We start from the raw sequence: 20,684 nt of genomic DNA, 5'->3' as shown, positions 1-20,684 counted from the left end.
GTTCAAAATCATACTGTTCTTTTTCTTTCTTTCTTCTTTTGCAAGTTTTATTCTATTGAACTGATGACCACCACCAGCCTTTTACACAAGTCAATAAGACACTTGATTTAACATTAGCGTGTCCGGCTTGAACTTAGATTTCAATGATGTACTTCACGGGATTCACTGCTCTGTTGCCAGAATTACTGCCAATGTTATTACTCCTCTTTTTTAACCACTTAACACTATTTATTTTCCACTGATGACTATAATATGAAGTCAGATGTGAAAGCAAATGCCTTGTCTGCCTTCAGAATGCACCACAGAGAGCTGAGCTAATGGTTGTAAAAGATTTGACACTTCCCACTGGTTCTCACTTCTTCTGGCACAATTCTGCAAGTTCAGTGATGAGGCTCTGTGACACCACAGCAAGCCACTTGCCACATCTCTACCACGCTGAGGTCTCAGTTTTTCGAGACTGTGAGAGTAAAAGGTGATAATTTCGCAAAATGGGTTTTCAAGGCTAAGAAAATGGAGGGAAGCTTTTGGGTTTTCATAAGGATCTCTAAGACAGAGAGATGATTCAAGATCCCTCCCTCCCTCTCCAGGACCATATAGGTACTCTTACCTGATTCAGCCAATCAAAAGAAATCCTGCATCCCAGTAAAGCAAGTGACAGTCCAGAATCTCGTTTCTTCCCCCTTTCCTGTCGCTCAGCCTAGATTCCTCAGCACGTTCTAAAACCTACTGAGGAAAAATGTTCACTGTCATGCCCAGGAGAGTAGAGTTCTCATTAGCATACCATTGTGGACTTGGTGCAGGATGAGATTAAAGTGTGTTGATAACAAGAACCTTCTAGCAAACCCCACCCTGGGATGGACTGATACTGAGGTAGAGAAGATCTGCTGGACTGAAGGTCATGGACTTCAGCCTTTACATGCCTCTCCAGCACAGCAAGTTCCATGCAAGGTCTATTGACTGGGTCACCAGAAAAGAGCACCTGCTTTATTTCCCACTGGCCACTCAACAAGTGACCAAGAGGGACCGATGATGCGTGCTGGACATTAGTGTGGACTCTGGCTCACACTGAGCTATGTGCGCAGTGCATACACTAATTTCAGATAAGAAAAGTGATTCTTAACTCTCAGGTTTTTGTACATAAAAAGAACGCGAAGTTTTAGATGAACTAAGAATGCGCCTGGGTGGCTCAGTTGGTTAAGCAGCTGCCTTCGGCTCAGGTCATGATCCTAGCGTCCTGGGATCGAGTCCCACATCAGGCTCCTTGCTCGGCAGGGAGCCTGCTTCTCTCTCTGCCTCTGCCTGCCTCTCTGGCTACTTGTGCTCACTCTCGCTCCTCTCTCTCTCTCTGACAAATAAATAAATAAAATCTTAAAAAAAAAAACATTTAGATGAACTAAGAATGCAAATAATGAGTATACAATAGGGCAAGAATACTGTGCAACCATGAAGTAATTTAATGACCTGAGAAAATTACTGTATTAAGTTACTTTAAGCTTAAAAGACATTATAATCCAATTTTTTAAAGTTTTTTTTAAGATTTTATTTATTTATTTGACAGAGAGAGATCACAAGTAGGCAGAGAGGCAGGCAGAGAGAGAGGAGGAAGCAGGCTCCCTGCTGAGAAGAGAGCCCGATGCAGGGCTCGATCCCAGGACCCTGGGATCATGACCTGAGCCGAAGGCAGCAGCTTAACCCACTGAGCCACCCAGGTGCCCCTATAATCCAATTTTTTAAAGTAGAATTTATTTATATGTGTGTGGTCATAAAAACTGTAAGAAATCACAGCAGTTACACCTGGGTGGCTCAGTCAGTTAAGCATCTGCCTTCAGCCCCAGTCATGATCCCAGGGCCCTGGGATTGAGTCTTCATCAGGCTCCTTGCTGAGCAGAGAGACTGCTTTTAGCTCTGCCTGATGTTCTTCCTCCTTGTGCTTGCTCTCTTACACTCTCTCTCTCTCTCTGACAAATAAGTAAATAAAATATTTTTTTAAAAAAATGAAAAGAAAGAAAGAAATCACAGCAAAATGTTAAGAAGTAATCTGGTGGTAAGATTATGAGTTTTGTTTTCATCTTTTTGAGTCTTGGTACTTTCTATAAGAGCCTTGTGCATTTTTGTAAGGGGGGAAGATAAAATGTTTTACCTTCTCTTGAAGAATGTATACTGTATAACAGTATGACGTTAAATAGTGGCACACAAGAGACAAAAAGAGGAAGAAATAGGCCAAACTACTCCCCTCCATACACCACTTTTTTCTCTACTAAATCCAAGCTGTCCGGGAAGAAGTTTGAAGAACACATAGGGCACTTTATTCCTTGCAGGCTTAAAAGAGACCAGCCCCCAAAGTCCACTGGAAGTATTAGATCTATAAGTGCCTCCCAATAGTGCATTCAATAATCTGGCTTAGCTACTTCTCTGCGACACAGCGGGGAGCAGGTTAAATTATGGTATTAAACCAGTTTGGGTTGTTTTTTTGTTTTGTTTTGTTTTGTTTTTGCATGCATTGATGTTAGAATTCTTGGTGTCAAGGAGCAGAAGCCAAATCCAGCTAACTTAAGCAGAGGTGGAAAGAGAGAGAAGTAAATTCACTGAAAGGCAGCAAAAGAAGTTGAAGATCTAGACTCTAGAAGGCCAGAGATCTGGACAGATCTAGGTGGCAGGAGTGACTACCATGGAAATGGGTTAGGTCTTTATGTCTCGCTACTCAAGATTCAGGTGCTGAGAAACAGCATCTGACTGGCCCAGCTCAGAGCATAGACATATCCTTTCCTTTGAGGAGATACTTAAACAAACCTCTCAACGAGACCAGAAGGGCAATTCTCTAGAATGAAATCCAGGCAGATTAAAACCATAGACACCCATTAGTGACTTGTCATCAGACTTCCGTCTCCCGCCCTTCTCCCTTACAATGGAGCCCCCCACTGTCCCCTCCATACCTCTCCACCACTCTCTGCCCCAAGAAAAGGAGCCCTGCCATGCTCATTCTCACCAAGACTTAGCAGGTGACCTGCAGTCCAGTCCGGTAAGATCATTTTAATAAGGGCTTAGTAGATCATATATCATTTCCCAGACAACATTTGAAGAACCATCCCTAAATACCAAGGGGTGAGAATCAAGGGACTGTCAAGCACTGGGGCAAAGCCAGTGGAGAAGTGATGTTGGGCCAAGGGGACCAGCAGTAGACTTCAGACCAGCTGGCTCCTGAGGCCAGGACCACAGGGGGCAGTGAGGAGAAGATAAATTCACTGCCAGTCGTTACATGTCTACATAGATTTGATTTCTGTCTGAATGGCCCTCAGATAAATCTTTTTGCTAGGATAAGAATGACGGTCCTACTCTATGCGTTACCCCAGGACATGTGCTTACGCTCCATGTGCTCATACTCCACCCATACATGTGTTTGTATGAGTAAACACATACAAAACATACATGTGTTTGTATGAGGAAAAAACATACGTGTGTTTGTATGAGGAAACACATACAAAAGGGTGACATGGCTTCCAGAACAGGAAAGGATGGTTCAAAGTGAGCGTGGCTGAGCAATTCTTACTGCAGGATGTGAGCCAAATCTCCAGATTTCTCAACAAGTTCTCTTGCCACTCACCGAAATCTTTTTTTTTAAGATTTTATTTATTTATTTGACAGATAGAGAGTGATCACAAGTAGGCAGAGAGGCAGACAGAGAGAGAGGGGGAAGCAGGCTCCCCGCTGAGCAGAGAGCCCGATGTGGGTCTCCATCCCAGGACCCTGAGATCATGACCTGAGCTGAAGGCAGAGGTTTTAACTCACTGAGACACCCAGGCACCCCGTGGAATAAATTACTTCTTAAAAACATACATTAGTTCATAGAACATCCACACTTGATCTCAGCCAAAAGGCCGAGAAGCAATTGTTTCATAGACTGTGATCTCTTAATACTGTTCTTACTAAAAGGAACAAGAGATCCTTGAAGAAATGGCTGATTCTACCTCTGGGACAAGAAGAAATACATGAATGAAACCTGCAGCATGTTTTCACACCAGGAATCAAGGAGGCCAAGGTGATGATCAAGAAAATTAGAATTGTAGAAAAAGAATTAGAGGTTTCCTCTCAAAAGGCTCAACTTGGACATCAGTTGTTTTTAAAAATTGCAGTAGAGGGGCACCTGGGTGGCTCAGTGGGTTAAAGCCTCTGCCTTCGGCTCAGGTCATGGTCTCAGGGTCCTGGAATCGAGCCCCGCATTGGACTCTCTGCTCAGTGGGAAGCCTGCTTCCTCCTCTCTCCCTGCCTGCCTCTCTGCCTATTTGTGATCTCTGCCTGTCAAATAAATAAATAAAATCTTTTTTAAAAATGTCAGTAGATTGATGCAAACCAAATTTGCTTAAATCTATGATATCATAATAATACTTAAAGAAAGTTCAATTACCTGTAAAAGATGCTACCTTTAAAATAATGAATTCTATTTTGCTTTTCTGAAAACTGGTAAGAAAAAAAGGCGGGAGATCAAGAATGTATTCTACTTTTCCTATGTAAATTTACTTTGGAAGCCAAACTATTGATGGGGGATAGTTTCACACACTTGAAATATTCCACCCAAATAAATGAGGAAAGAATGACAAACCAAGAAACTACATGCTTTGCAAACCCCTAGTGAAGTGATGGAGCGAGACAATGATCATGACTGGATGCTTACATAAGTCACCTGAAGATAGACAAATGAATATTGCAAGCCTTGGGGTGTTGTGTTCTCCTCAAGCACTCTAAACTGTAGATTAAAAGAGTCTGGGAGATGTGCCCATCAATTCATGCTGTGAGGCCCTCATTATTTAGAACCTGATTCAAACAAACTGGTTTTGAAAATTAGGAGATAATTATGAAAAATTGAATACTGACTAGATACTTGACGATCTTAAGGGGTTATTGTTAAAAATGTTAGCATGCTAATGGTATTGTAGTCAGAGCTTTTAAACAGTCCTTATCTTTTAGACACAGATTTTAAAGAATCTGAAACAGATTATTTAAAAAAAAAAAAAAGAAAAAGAAAAGAAAGAATACCAAAAGTTCAAAAATTGGATGGATGGATGGATGGATGGATGGATACATGTATCGTTGGATAAATGGGTGAGTGATTGATAAAGGGAGAGGTAGGAAGCTAGATGTATGGGAAATAAGCCTTGCTCTTTAGTATGCAAGTGGAGGGAAGAGCTGCAGTTTAAAACACTATTTGCTTTATAGAGGGCTTCTCTCAACACCCTTTCTAAACCCAGCTGGCAGGCCAACGCCAGATGCTCACTTGCTTAGAGTTCAAGATGCAGCCTCAGTTCTGCCTTTCAGATGCACTAGGGTGAGAATTTGATTCAGAACTGAGCCACATGGGAAGAGACACTCTCTGTATCACACATCTGCTTTGTTGGTTGGGACCGTGGCGGCATGGCTCTGAGAAAGCAGTATGGTGGCTTCTTCTAAAGGCTATAGCCACTTCCTTATTCTAGGACCATTACCAAAGCACCCCTTCCCTCAGCAGCTCAGGTCTATATTTAAGTTGGAGAGTTTTTCCTGGAAGTTCAACCCCAATTCTCTGTTTTGATCTTTCACAATGATTGGGCAAGTTATCTCTATCCCCTAATAAAGCCTGTTCCTCTTGAGCTAGCTGGTGTAGATTCTGTTACCTCTGAGAACCTGCCCAAGAAAAATCTCATGAAAGTGAGCACTGGACCTCCCTTTGGAGAACATATGCATTCTAATTGCTGGAAACTGTATGCCAAGCTGCCTCTGGGAACATTTTCAAAGTTAAAAGTGCTGAGCACGGGGCACCTGGGTGGCTCAGTGGGTTAAAGCCTCTGCCTTCGGCTCAGGTCATGATCTCAGGGTCTTGGGATCAAGCCCCACATTGGGTTCTCTGCTCAGCAGGGAGCCTGCTTCCTCCTTTCTCTCTCTGGCTGCCTCTCTGCCTACTTGTGATCTCTTTATCTCTCTCTCTCTCTCTGTCAAATAAATAAATAAAATCTTTAAAACAAAAAGTGCTGAGCAGTCTGACACAATGAATTCTTCATTAGGTCAGAAAAGAAACCAGTTTTAGGTATGCAGGGCTGCCATACTGGAAACTTACCACCTTATACGGTTTGCAAAGAAAGGAAAAATCTCATTGAACCTCAAAGCAGCCCCATTATCAGATGCTATTTATAGATTCACCTTTATACTTGGCTGTGTTGAATCTGGACCTCAAACCTCAAGCAATAGAAAAGAGGTCTTTTCTGTTCCATGTTGGAGAGACTGTTTTGTATTAAACCCCTTCTGCACCTGTCATACATTGAACTTGAGAATGAGACTAATGGATGTACTTCACTGCAGTGAAGAGCCCAGTTTCCTTCTGGGAGGGAGGTCACAGCTCTGACCATAGTGGCAGAGCACAGGAAAAAGATGGTAAGTCACAGAGTAGTATGCTGTGGCTCTCCTTCCCTGGGGGGGTTCACAAAGCTTTTGTTCCCAGAAATATTGTCCTGGTTTTCTCATAGAAAAAAATAGATACACTCTCCCAGGGCTGCAGAGTTTCTCACCCCAAACTTACTCAGTCTTGCCTTCAATACAAAGGGCAAAAGACAAAGGCTAAAGATTGAATACATGGGAAGGAGTGGAATTTGGAATCTGAAGATTGAGACTTTTTTCACAGTGACCTTAATCTCTCTGTTTCATTTTCTTATTAGAAAGATAGAGACTAACAAAAACCTACTTTGCTGCAAGGTTCACATAGACGATATATATTTTTTTTTTCTCCCAATTTATTTATTTTCAGAAAAACAGTATTCATTATTTTTTCACCACACCCAGTGCTCCATGCAAGCTGTGCCCTCTATAATACCCACCACCTGGTACCCCAACCTCCCACCCCCCTGCCACTTCAAACCCCTCAGACTGTTTTTCAGAGTCCATAGTCTCTCATGGTTCACCTCCCCTTCCAATTTACCCAAATTCCCTACTACTCTCTAACGCCCCTTGTCCTCCATGCTATTGGTTATGCTCCACAAATGAGTGAAACCATATGATAATTGACTCTCTCTGCTTGACTGATTTCACTCAGCATAATCTCTTCCAGTCCCGTCCATGTTGCTACAAAAGTTGGATATTCGTCCTTTCTGATGGAGGCATAATACTCCATAGTGTATATGGACCACATCTTCCTTATCCATTCATCCGTTGAAGGGCATCTTGGTTCTTTCCATAGTTTGGTGACTGTGGCCATTGCTGCTATAAACATTGGGGTACAGATGGCCCTTCTTTTCACGACATCTGTATCTTTGGGGTAAATACCCAGGAGTGCAATTGCAGGGTCGTAGGGAAGCTCTATTTTTAATTTCTTGAGGAATCTCCACACTGTTCTCCAAAGAGGCTGCACCAACTTGCATTCCCACCAACAGTGTAAGAGGGTTCCCCTTTCTCCACATCCTCTCCAACACATGTTGTTTCCTGTTTTGTTAATTTTGGCCATTCTAACTGGTGTAAGGTGATATCTCAATGTGGTTTTAATTTGAATCTCCCTGAGGGCTAATGATGATGAGCATTTTTTCATGTGTCTGATAGCCATTTGTATTTCTTGATTGGAGAAGTGTCTGTTCATATCTTCTGCCCATTTTTTGATGTGTTTGTCTGTTTCGTGTGGGTTGAGTTTGAGGAGTTCATTATAGATCCTGGATATCAACCTTTTGTCTGTACTGTCATTTGCAAATATCTTCTCCCATTCCGTGGGTTGCCTCTTTGTTTTTTTGACTGTTTCCTTTGCTGTGCAGAAGCTTTTGATTTTGATGAAGTCCCAGAAGTTTATTTTCGCTTTTGTTTCCTTTGCCTTTGGAGACGTATCTTGAAAGAAGTTGCTGTGGCTGATATCGAAGAGATTACTGCCTATGTTCTTCTCTAAGATTCTGATAGATTCCTGTCTCACGCTGAGGTCTTTTATCCATTTTGAGTTGATCTTTGTGTACGGTGTAAGAGAATGGTCGAGTTTCATTCTTCTACATATAGCTGTCCAGTTTTCCCAGCACCATTTATTGAAGAGACTGTCTTTTTTCCACTGTATATTTTTTCCTGTTTTGTCGAAGATTAATTGACCATAGAGTTGAGGGTCCATATCAGGGCTCTCTACTCTGTTCCACTGGTCTATGTGTCTGTTTTTATGCCAGTACCATGCTGTCTTGGTGATCACAGCTTTGTAATAAAGCTTGAAATCAGGTAAGGTGATGCCGCCAGCTTTATTTTTGTTTTTCAACATTTCCTTAGCGATTCGGGGTCTCTTCTGATTCCATACAAATTTTAGGATTACTTGCTCCAGCTCTTTGAAGAATGTCGGTGGAATTTTGATCGGAATGGCATTAAAAGTATAGATTGCTCTAGGCAGTATAGACATTTTAACAATGTTTATCTTCCGATCCAAGAGCATGGAATGGTCTTCCATCTTTTTGTGTCTTCTTCAATTTCTTTCATGAGTGTTCTATAGTTCCTCAAGTATAGATCCTTTACCTCTTTAGTTAGGTTTATTCCCAGGTATCTTATGGTTCTTGGTGTTATAGTAAATGGAATCGATTCTCTAATTTCCCTTTCTGTATTTTCATTGTTAGTGTATAAGAAAGCCACTGATTTCTGCACATTGACTTTGTATCCTGCCACGCTGCTGAATTGCTGTATGAGTTCTAGTAGTTTGGGGGTGGAGTCTTTTGGGTTTTCCATATAAAGAATCATGTCATCTGCGAAGAGAGAGAGTTTGACTTCTTCATTACCAATTTGGATACCTTTTATTTCTCTCTGTTGTCTGATTGCTGTTGCTAGGACTTCTAATACTATGTTGAACAAGAGTGGTGAAAGTGGGCATCCTTGTCTTGTTCCTGATCTCAATGGGAAGGCTGCAAGGTTTTTTCCATTGAGGATGATATTTGCTGTGGGTCTTTCATAGATAGATTGGATGAGGTTCAGGAATGTTCCCTCTATCCCTATACTTTGAAGCGTTTTAATCAGGAACGGATGTTGGATTTTGTCAAATGCTTTTTCTGCATCAATTGAGAGGACCATGTGGTTCTTCTCTCTTCTCATATTAATTTGTTGTATCACATTGATTGATTTACGAATGTTGAACCATCCTTGTAGCCCAGGGATGAATCCCACCTAATCATGGTGGATAATCTTTTTAATGTGTTGTTGGATCCTGTTGGCTAGGATCTTGTTGAGAATCTTAGCATCCATATTCATCAGTGATATTGGTCTGAAATTCTCCTTTTTGGTATGGTCCTTGCCTGGTTTGGGGATCAGGGTAATGCTGGCTTCATAGAAAGAGTCTGGAAGTTTTCCTTCTGCTTCAATTTTTTGAAACAGCTTCAGGAGAATAGGTGTTATTTCTTCTTGGAAGGTTTGGTAGAATTCCCCAGGGAATCCATCAGGTCCTGGGCTCTTGTTTTTTGGGAGATTTTTGATCACTGCTTCAATCTCGTTATTAGATATCGGTCTATTCAGGTTGTCGATTTCTTCCTGGTTCAATTTTGGTAGTTTATATTTTTCCAGGAATGCATCCATTTCATCTAGGTTGCTAAGCTTATTGGCATATAACTGTTCGTAATAACTTCTGATGATTGTTTCTACTTCCTTGGTGTTAGTTGTGATCTCTCCCTTTTCATTCATAATTTTATGAATTTGGGATTTCTCTCTTTTCTTTTGGATTAGTGTAGCCAGTGGCTTATCGATCTTATTGATTCTTTCAAAAAACCAGCTTCTAGTTTCATTGATACGTTCTACTGTATCTCTGGTTTCTCCCTCATTGATCTCAGCTCTAATCTTGATGATTTCCCTTCTTATGTGTGGAGTTGGTTTGATTTGTTGTTGATCCTCCAGTTCTTTAAGGTGTAGAGACAGCTGGTGTGTTCTGGATTTTTCAATTTTTTTGAGCAAGGCTTGGATGGCTATATATTTTCCCCTTAGGACCGGTTTTGGACAGAAGTGTCTTCATTCTCATTGGTTTCCATGAATTGTTTCAGTTCTTCTTTGATCTCCTGGTTGATCCAAGCATTCTTAAGCAAGGTGGTCTTTAGCTTCCAGGTGTTTGAGTTCCTTCGGAATTTTTCCTTGTGATTGAGCTCCAGTTTCAAAGCATTGTGATCTGATAATATGCAGGGAATAATCTCAGTCTTTTGGTATCGGCTGAGTCCTGATTTGTGACCCAGTATGTGGTCTATTCTGGAGAAGGTTCCGTGTGCACTTGAGAAGAATGAGTATTCTGCTGTTTTAGGGTGGAATGTTCTGTATATATCTATGAGGTCCATCTGGTCCAATGTGTCATTCAATGCTCTTGTTTCTTTATTGATTTTCTGCTTCGATGATCTGTCTAATTCTGAAAGAGGCGTGTTAAGATCACCTACGATTAGTGTATTCATATCAATATGACTCTTTATCTTGATTAACAGTTTTCTTAAGTAATTGGCTGCTCCCATATTGGGAGCATAGATATTTACAATTGTTAGATCATCTTGGTGGATAGTCCCTTTAAGGATTATGTAGTGTCCTTCTGTATCTCTGACTACAGTCTTTAGTTTGAAGTCTAATTTATCTGATATGAGAATCACTACCCCAGCCTTCTTTTGAGTCCCATTGGCATGAAAGATGCTTCTCCACCCCTTCACTTTCAGTCTGCGTGTATCTTTAGGTTCAAAATGGGTCTCTTGTAGACAGCATATGGATGGGTCCTGTCGTTTTATCCAATCTGCAACCCTGTGCCGTTTTATGGGTGCATTTAGGCCATTCACATTGAGAGTGATTATTGATAGATACGTTTTTATTGACATCGAGTTACCTTTGAAGTCTTTCTTTCTGTAGACTGTCTCTATATTTCTGTTCAATGCTATTCTTTGGTTTTTCCTCTTTTATAGCACCCCCCTTAATATTTCCTGCAGTATCGGCTTGGTGGTTGCATAGTCTTTTAAGCCTTGCCGGTCTTGGAAACTCTTTATCTCTCCATCCATTTTGAATGTCAGTCTTGCTGGATAAAGTATTCTTGGCTGCATGTTCTTCTCATTTAGTGCCCTGAATATATCTTGCTAGCCTCTTCTGGCTTGCCAGGTCTCTGTGGACAGGTCTGACGTTATTCTGATGGGCTTCCCTCTGTAAGTAAGGAGCCTCTTTGCCCTGGTGGCTTTCAAGAGATTATACCTACAATTATAATTTCTCAATTTGACTATCAGGTGTCGTGATGTTTTTTTGGAGTGTATAATCTTGGGTGGAGACCGTTCAGCCTCTAGTACATGAACGCTGGTTTCATTCGCTAGATTCGGAAAGTTTTCATGAAGGACTTGTTCCATGACATCTTCTAGACTTCTTTCTTTCTCCTCCCCTTCAGGAATTCCAATAATTCTGACATTGGAACGCTTCATGGCATCACTTATTTCCCTAATTCTGCTTTCGTGGGATCTAAGCTGTTTGTTCCAGGCTTCCTCCTGATCCTTTCTCTCTATCTGTTTGTCTTCCAGATCACTAATTCTATCTTCTGTCTCAGTTACCCTAGCTTTGAGAGAGTTTAGATTGGATTGGAACTCATTGAGAGCATTGAGAACCTCCTCCCTGGTAGCTTTAAGCTCCGCCCTAACATTGTGAACATCCTGTCTGGTCGCTTTCAGTTCGGCCCTAATCAATTCTGTTTGGTCATCCATGGCTTTCTCCAACCTAGCTATTGCCTGGATAATTGTTAGCCTGAATTCTCTTTCCGACATATTGTCTATGTTGATAGCCGTTAGCTCTATTGCAGAAGGTCCATCCTCTGTATTTTTCTTCTGTTGGGCATTCCTCCTCCTAGTCATTTTGGTGGGAGAAGACTGAACAGATGTAGCTGGATGTATCAACTCTGGTGCAGTCAAGGTGCACCCTGGAACACTTCCTGATCTCCGTCTCAGAGAGAAGCCTCAGTCTGGGTGCAGAAGCTGAATAAATTCCCCCTTGGACGCTGGCAGTGCAGGTTCCAAGTTAAAGACCCTGGGGGCGCAGGATCTTTTGCTCGTCCCCAAAGCCAAGGCAGTGGCGGCTGTCTGGGAGCTCCTGCCCGCCAGAGAGGTTCCAAGCAGCGATTGCACACTGAGATTTTGCCGCCAGCTGGGGCTGGGAGTGCCCGGCTTGCGCGCACCTCTTTTCAGAGGCGGCTGTGGGTCGGGCGCGTGTCTGGGGCACTGAGAACGGGGCGCTGGTCCGTAAGCCGCAGGCTGGGCTTTTGTGCGCCTCTGTCCGGGGAAGAGTTTCGCGCACGCGCGGCTTAGACTTTGAAACAATGGCCCGGGTCAAGAAGCGCCCCTGGGCCTTAGAAACCCAGGAGAGCTGGAGGGACGTGCACGCGCATCTCAAGCTTTGTGGTAGGGCTAGTGCGCTAGCTCCCATCCCCTCACAGGAGCCGGAACCCACGCGCTCTGGGGCGCGCTGGCGGCTTAGGGACCAGAAGCCGGTTTTGCCGCCGCACTCTCTCTGCCTCCGCACCGGGGAGGCCGTCTGGGACCGGGGACTTAAGCCCCTGTCCCTAGCCGCCCCGATTCCCACAATTTGCCCCCACGATCCTTTGCTCTTTTGGAGTGCTTTCAACCAGTCTCCAAGTTACTGCTGGTCCCCAGACGCAGGGCGCTCTCGCTCGTATCGGGGTATTACTTTCGCACCGGTCGCCTCTGGTGGCTCCCTCCCCCTTTTGTTTATCTTCCGATATCAGTCCGCTGTTCCCATTCCGCTTTACCTGCTCACTGGCGTCTTCTGCCCCTGTAGAGATCCAGACGTGTATAATTCTGATCTCAGGCTGATTTCATGGGTGATCAGAGTTCTTTGGTAGGTAATCAGCTCACTTTGGGGTACCAGCTGAAAAGACGCCTCTTCCTAGTACCCTGCCATCTTGTCCCCCCCTAGACGATATATTTTTAAAGTTCTTTGCTAACCCTACAGCATGATGTGAGTGAGTTATTATATTAATTAGGCCGAATGTGGATGCCCAAGAGTGGTGGGTTCCATGCAGTTAAACCTTACAGCACAGTTCTTTTCTTGGTGTATTCCTCTTGGGCTGTACTCATGATCTCCCCTTTAGAATCTGACAGACTCAGCCTTGGGAAGAGACTGAGTCTTTGCTATTTTCAAAACATGCAGAGGGTTGGAAAGTAGATAAGAATGGAATTGAAAAATTTCCCAATTGTCCTACTGCTAGAAAACCACCGTGGTTCTATATAACCTTTGCAGAGTATTTGGAAATTATTCTCTGTTATCTTTTTCCAAAACCATGGATATGGATTTATTGCATTTGACCTGCTTGCCGAACAAGTGACAAATTTGACCTGCTTGTCATACAAGATTAGGAAGGCAGACTGGGGGGAAACAGGTTACAGTTGCATTTATCTTCATTTCAGGGACAAGGTGATCTTTTGATGTAATTCCTTCTACATAAATCTCAGAGGCATAGCATCCCCCACCCAGCATGGTACAACCATGGAAAAAATACCACATTGTTCACATTATAGGGATCTCAGAAGAAGAAGACAGAGGAAAGGGAGGGGGCAGAAAATTAAAGAAATAATAGCTTAAAACTTCCCTACTCCAGGGAAGGAAATCAATGTCTAGATCCAGGAAGCCCAGAGACAGACCTTCCTCTCCAAAATCAACCCAAGGAGGTCCACGCCAAGACAGGGTAATCAAAATGGCAAATGTGATAAAGAAAGGATGTTAAAAGCAGCAAGAGAAAAGAAGGTAGTTACGTATAAGGGAAATCCCACTTGGTTATCAGCAGATTTTCCAGCACTTGTCAGGCCAAAAGGGAGTGGCATGGTATATTCAAAGTGCTGAAAAAGAAAAATGTGCAGCCAAGAATACTCTATTCAGCAAGGCTGTCATTTAGAATAGAAGGAGAGATAAAGAGCTTCTCAAAAAAAAGGAACAAAGTTTCTCAGACAAACAAAAACTAAAGGAGTTCATGATCACTAAAGCAGCCCTATAAGAAATATTACAGGGAACACTGTGAGTGGAAAGAAAAGAACATAAGTGAGAGTATGAAAAGTAAAAAACACAAAACAGCAAAAATAAGTATTCCTATAAAAATCAGACAAGGGATTCATAAAATATAAGGATGTAAAATATGACAGCACAAACCTAAAACATGGGGAGGACAGGAGTAAAGAATAGGTTCAAATTTAAATGACCATCAACTTAATATAGACTGCTATCTATATGCAGAAGCTATATACAAATTTAATGGTAACCACAAATCAAAATGCAAAATCATAAATATGCAAAGAATAAAGAGAAAGAAACCAAAGTGTATCATTAAAGAACAGCAACAAACCACGAAAGAAAGCAAGAAAAGGAAAGACCAGAGAAAAATGACATAAACAACCACAAAGAAATAACAAAATGGCAGTAAATACATATCTATCAATAATTACTTGACTATAAATGGACTAAACTCTCCAATCAAAAGACAAAGGTGACAAAATGGGTTAAAAAAAAAAAACTAGACCCCATCTATAAGCTATCTACAAGAGAGTTATTTCAGACCTAAAGACACCTGCAGATTGAAAGTGAGCGGATAGAGAAACATTTATCTTGCAAAGGGTTATCAAAAGAAAGCAGAAGTAGCAATACTTATATCAGACAAAACTGACCATAAAACAAAGACTGTAAGAAGAGACAAAGAAGGACACTATACAGTCATACAGTCATAAAGGGGACATTCCAACAAGAAACTATAATAATTATAAATAGGTATGCCCAAGTCGGGAGCACTCAAATATATAAAACAGTTAATAACAAGCATAAAGGAAATAATTGATAGTAATACAATAATACTAGGGGAACTTAATACCCCACTTACATTGATGGACAGATAATCCAAAAAGCAAATCCACTAAGAAACAGTGACTTTGAATGACACACTGGACCAAATGGATTTAACAGATACACTCAGAACATTCCATGTTAAAACAGCAGAATACACATGCTTTTCAAGTTTACACAGAACATTCTCCAGAAGAGATCACATGCTAGGCCACAAAACAAGTCTCAACAAATTGAAAAATAAGGGAGTCATACCACACATCCTTTCTGACCACAGTTTATGAGACTAGAAATCAATGACAAGAAAAAATCAGAAGGACCACAAATACATGGAGGTTAAATGACATGCTACTAAACAATGAATGAGTCAACCAAAAAAATCAAAGAAGAAATCGAAAACTACATGGAAACAAATGCAAATGAAAACACAACAGTTCAAAACCTTTGGGATGTAGCAAAAGTTGTTCTAAGAGGGGAGTACATGAGAAACAGTCTTACCTCATGAAGCAGAAAAACCTCAAGTCAACAACCTAACCTTACACTTAAAGGAGCCAGAAGAAGAATAAACAAAACCCCAAACTAACAAAAGGAAGGAAATAATAAAGATTAGAGCAGCAATAAATAATATCAAAACTAAAAAATCAATAGAACAGGGGCACCTGGGTGGCTCAGTCATTAAGCGTCTGCCTTCAGCTCAGGTCATGATCCCACGGTCCTGGGACCGAGCCCCACATCAGGCTCCCTGCTCAGCGGGAAGCCTGCTTCTCCCTCTCTTGTCCCTCACCCCGCTTGCACTCCCTCTTTCGCTGCCTCATTTTCTGTCATATAAATAAATAAAATCTTTAATAATAAATAAAAAATCAATAGAATAGAGCGATGAAACCAGGAACTGATTCTCTGAAAAGATCAACAAAATTGATAAAGATCAGGCTAGACACATTAAAAAAAGATAGTGAGAGGACTCAAATAAATAGAATCATAAATCAAAGAGAAAAAATAAACAACTAATACCATAGAAATACAAAGAATTATATGACATTATGAAAAATTATATGTCTACAAACTGGACAACCTAGAAGAAATGGTAAACTCCTATAAACATATAATCTACCAAAATTGAAGCAGGAAAAAATAGAAAATTTGAACAGGCTAATTACCAGCAATGAAATTCAATCAGTAATCAAAAAACTCCCAACAAACAGAAGTCCAGGACTAGATGGCTTCACATGTGAATTCTACCAAACATTTAAAGAAGGATTAATACCTATTTTTCTCAACTATTCCAAAAAATAGAAAAGGAAGGAGAACTTCCAGATTCATTCTATTAGGCAAACATTGCCCTGTTACCAAAATCAAATAAAGAAATCGCACACAAAAAAAGAGAACTACTGGTCAATATCTCTGATGAACCCAAATCCAAAAATCCTCAACAAAATATCAGCAATAACTGAATCCAACAACACATTTTTTATAAAAACCATATACCACGATCAAGTGGAATGTATTTCCAGGATGCAAGTGTGGTTCAATACTCACAAAACAATCATCATGATATGTCACATCAATAAGGGAAAGGATTAAAACCATATGATCATTACAGTAGATGCAGAAAAAGCATCTGACAAAGTTCAGCATCCATTCATGATGAAATCTCTCAAAAACGTAGGTCTGGGCGCCTGGGTGGCTCAGTGGGTTAAGCCGCTGCCTTCGGCTCAGGTCATGATCTCAGGGTCCTGGGATCGAGTCCCGCATCGGGCTCTCTGCTCAGCAGGGAGCCTGCTTCCTCCTCTCTCTCTCTGCCTGACTCTCTGCCTACTTGTGATCTCTGTCTGTCAAATAAACAAATAAAATCTTAAAAAAAAAAAAGTAGGCCTAGAGGAAACATATTTCAACATAGCAAAGGCCATATATGAAAAACACACAGAAAACATTATCCTTGATAGGGAAAAGCTGAATGCTTTCCCCCTAAGGTCAGGAATGAAACAAGGATGTCCACTCTTACCACTTTGATTCAATGTAGTACTAGAAGTCCTAGTCACAGCAATCAGACAGCAAAAAGAGATAAAAAGTACCCAAATTGGTAAGGAGGGTGTAAAAAATTTTCACTATTTGCAGATGATATGATACTATCTGTAGAAAACCCTAACAACTCCACTAAAAAAACTACTAGAACTCTTGTTTGCTGGGAGATTTTTGAAGACTGCTTTAATTTCCTTGCTGGTTATGGGTCTGCTCAGGTTTTCTGTTTCTTCCTCTTCCAGTTTTAGTAGTTTATACGTCTCTAGGAATGCATCCATTTCTTCCATATTGCCTAATTTGTTGGCATATAGTTGCTCATAATACATTCTTACGAGAGTCCAGGGCCAGATGACTTCCCAGGGGAATTCTACCAAACATTCAAATAAGAATTAATACCTATTCTTCTGAAGCTGTTCCAAGAAAACAGGAAACCTTCCTGAAACAAGGAAAACTTATAAACTCTTCCTATGAGGCCAGCATTACCTTGATCCCAAAACAGACAAATACCCCACCAAAAAGGAGAATTACAGACCTATATCCCTGGTGAAAAAAGTCTCACCAAGATACTAGTCAACAGGATCCAACAATACGTTAAAAGGATTATTCACCACGACCAAGTGGGATTTATTCCTGGGCTGCAAGGGTGGTTCAGCATCTGCAAATCAATCAATGTGATACAATACATTAATAAAAGAAAGGACAAGAACAACATGATCCTCTCAATAGATACAGAAAAAGCATTTGACGAAGTACAGCATCCTTTCTTTTTTTTTTTTTTGCTTCACAAAATTTTTTCATAACTGAGTTTTTATTGGTTGTTCTAAGGATCAGTACAGACATTTTAATTTGTACACAATTCCTAACGTACGTACCAAAAATCTAAAAAAAATCACGTAGTTGTGATTCTTTTCTAAAAGTAATTCCAGTGACCTTCCAGCTTAAAATTTGGAGACAATTTTTCCTTAACAGTGTATCAAGTACCAACAGATTCAAATGCTGATACACTGTTAACAGTGTTAAGTCCCATTAATTCACAATTTAATATCATATACACTACATACTCAAATTTTCAATCTTGCACAGCACATTAACAGAGTTACTAGGAAAACTGGACTACCACAACCAAGATGTTACAGAGCGCACAAGAATTCTGACAGGGAGAGTCAAGATCTAGGAGTGGTTTTCTTTAGGCAACAATTCTACCAAAACAACATGGGAAAAGGAGTAATTTAAAATATTCAAGACATATTAAATGCACGACTGACTCCAAACTGCCATTTAGTATGCTTGGTATTACAGGATATAAAAACTACCCCATCTATGGAATGTTGAGTTGACACCCAAGACAATCAAAGCCTCCCACATTCAATATCCCACTATTTTCTGGTTGTACCAAAAAATAAACAACCAGCCAATGATTTCACCTCTTAAAAAAAAGCATTTACACTTAAAAAATGGGATGAGGTGGGGATTCCCTCCTTCTTAAAAATGTTTCTAGAGCTACTAAAAAACTTGCATTTATAAAATAGTTGATAAAAATATTCCTCTGGATTGTACAAGAAGGGAGACAGGGACCACTGATAAGACATGGTATGTCATATTAATCAGACTTGGCGTCTTTCTCTCCTGCTTCATCGGATGCTGGACTCTCCTCATTTTTAGTTTCTCCGTTTTCTGCAGGTAAGTCTTCTTTCGTTTCTTGGTTAGCCACTTCAGCCTGTTTTCCCTTTGCTCCTCTTTTCCCCTTTGTTTGCACTTTTTTGTCTGAAGATTTATCCTTTGCTGCCGCCTTCTTGGGCTTCGCTTCCACTTTCGCAGGCGCGGGCTTCGCGGACAACCGCGCCGACCTCCTCTTGGGCTCCTCCTTCGCCGAGCCCTCGGCGGAGCTCACCTTCCTCTTGGGCATCCTGGCGGCGGGGCGGGCGCGTGCCGGGTGCTTGCGGGCCGTGGCGTACCGAGAGCCTTCGCGAAGCTGGGCTGCCTGGCCGCTGCCGCTCCTCCCGCCGCCGGAGCTGATGCAACCCACCGCGGGGGCGGTGGGAAAACCGGTACAGCATCCTTTCTTGATCAAAATTCTTCACAGTGTAGTGTACTTCAATATCATAAAAGCCATATACAAAAAACCCACAGCGAATATCATTCTCAATGGGGACAAATTGAGATCATTTCCCCAAATGTCAGGAACATGACAGGGATGTCCACTATCATCACGATTGTTCAACATAGCACTAGAAGTCCTAGCCTCAGCAATCAGACAACAAAAGAAATAAGAGGGATTTAAATCTGCAAAGAAGCGAAACACTCATTCTTCACAGATGATGTGATACTCTGTGGAAAAACCAAAAGACTATACCCCAAAACCGCTAGAACTCATACAGGAATTTAGAAATGTGGCAGGATATAAAATCAATACACAGAAATCAGTTGCATTTCTACACACTTATAATGAGACAGAAGAAAGAGAAATTAAGGATTTGATCTCATTTACAGTTGCTTCAAAAACCATAAGATGCCTATGAATATACCTAACCAAAGAGGCAAAGGATCTGTACTCAAAAAACTATAGAACACTCATGAAAGAAATTAAGGATGACACAAAGAAATGGAAAATGCTCCATGTTCATGGATTGGAAGAACACATATTGTGAAAATGTCTATGCTGCCTAGAGCAGTCTACACATATAATGCAATCCTTACCAAAATACCATCAACTTTTTTCACTCAGCAGTAACAAATAATCCTAAAACTTGTATAAAACCAGAAAAGACCCCCAACAGCCAGAGGAATGTTGAAAAAAACAAAAACAAAGTTGGTGGTATCACAATTCCACTTCAAGCAATCTTACAAAGCTGTCATCATCAAGACAGTATGGTATTGGCACAGAAACAGACACATAGATTAATGGAACAGAATAGAGAGCTCAGAAACGGACCCTCAACTCCATGGTCAACTGATCTTTGACAAATAGACAAATAGGAAAGAATATCCAGTGGAAAAATGTCAGTCTCTTCAACAAATGGTTTTGGGAAAACTGGGCAGTAACATGGAGAAGAACGAAACTGTACCATTTCCTTACATCATATACAAAAATAGACTCAAAATGGATGAAAGACCTAAATGAAAGACAGGAATCCAACAAAATCCTAGAGAAGAACACTGGCAGCAACCTCTTTGACCTCAGCCACAGCAACTTCTTGCTAGACACATCTCCAAAGGCAAGGGAAACAAAGGCAAAAATGAACAACTGGAATTTCATCAAGATAAAAAAGTTTTTGCACAGCAAAGGAAACAATAGACAAAACCATAAGACAACTGACAGAATGAAAGAAGATATTTGCAAATGTCTTATCAGATAAAAGGCTAGTATCCAAAATCTATAAAGGACTTATCAAACTCAGCACCCAAAGAACAAATAATCCAATCAAGAAATGGACAGAAGACATGAACATATATTTCTCCAAAAAAGACATCCAAATGGCCAACAGATGCATGAAAAAGTGCTCCACAGCACTTGGCACCAGGGAAATACAAATCAAAACCTCAATGAGATACTATACCTCACACAAGTCAGAATGGCTAAAATTAACCAGTCAGGAAACGACAGGTGTTGGTGAGGATGCAGAGAAAGGGGAGCCTTCCTACACTGTTGGTGGGAATGCAAACTGGTGAAGCCACTCTGGAAAACAGTATGGAGGTTCCTCAAAAAGTTGAAAGTAGAGCTACCCTATGACTCAACAATCATGCTACTGGGTATTTACCCCAAAGACACAAATATAGTGATCCAAAGGGGCATGTGCAAATGAATGTTTATAGCAGCAATGTCCACAATAGCCAAAGTATGGAAAGAGCCTAGATGTCCATTGGCAGATGAATGG

General features: G+C 41.1%; 2 protein-coding genes across 4 annotated transcripts in view; both read right to left on the bottom strand.

Annotated features, from left to right (window-relative positions):
• The window catches only part of ASAH2 (N-acylsphingosine amidohydrolase 2), a 110,377-nt gene that overhangs the window by 74,861 nt on the left and 14,832 nt on the right, over positions 1-20,684 (bottom strand). Inside the window, exon 2 of one of the 3 annotated variants that reach the window (XM_044239514.1) lies at positions 608-726. The exons of the other annotated variants lie outside the window; for them this stretch is intronic. The gene's annotated coding sequence lies outside the window, so the exon portion shown is untranslated. The remainder of the gene's footprint in view (positions 1-607; positions 727-20,684) is intronic. 3 annotated transcript variants of the gene reach the window in all.
• On the bottom strand, positions 18,283-18,715 carry LOC122900677 (non-histone chromosomal protein HMG-14-like). Its single transcript, XM_044239518.1, has one exon. It carries the CDS (start codon positions 18,713-18,715, stop codon positions 18,410-18,412), a length of 306 nt encoding a protein of 101 aa, XP_044095453.1. The 3' UTR covers positions 18,283-18,409.

This window comes from Neovison vison, chromosome 2 (assembly GCF_020171115.1).
Source record: "Neovison vison isolate M4711 chromosome 2, ASM_NN_V1, whole genome shotgun sequence".
NCBI lineage: Eukaryota > Metazoa > Chordata > Mammalia > Carnivora > Mustelidae > Neogale > Neogale vison.
Note: the sequence above shows the minus strand (reverse complement) of the source record. Positions and strands in the feature narration are given on the sequence as shown.

Bases quoted from the DNA above. Each gene is read 5' to 3' on its own strand.
- LOC122900677 (XM_044239518.1), bottom strand. From the start codon at position 18,715: ATGCCCAAGAGGAAGGTGAGCTCCGCCGAGGGCTCGGCGAAGGAGGAG.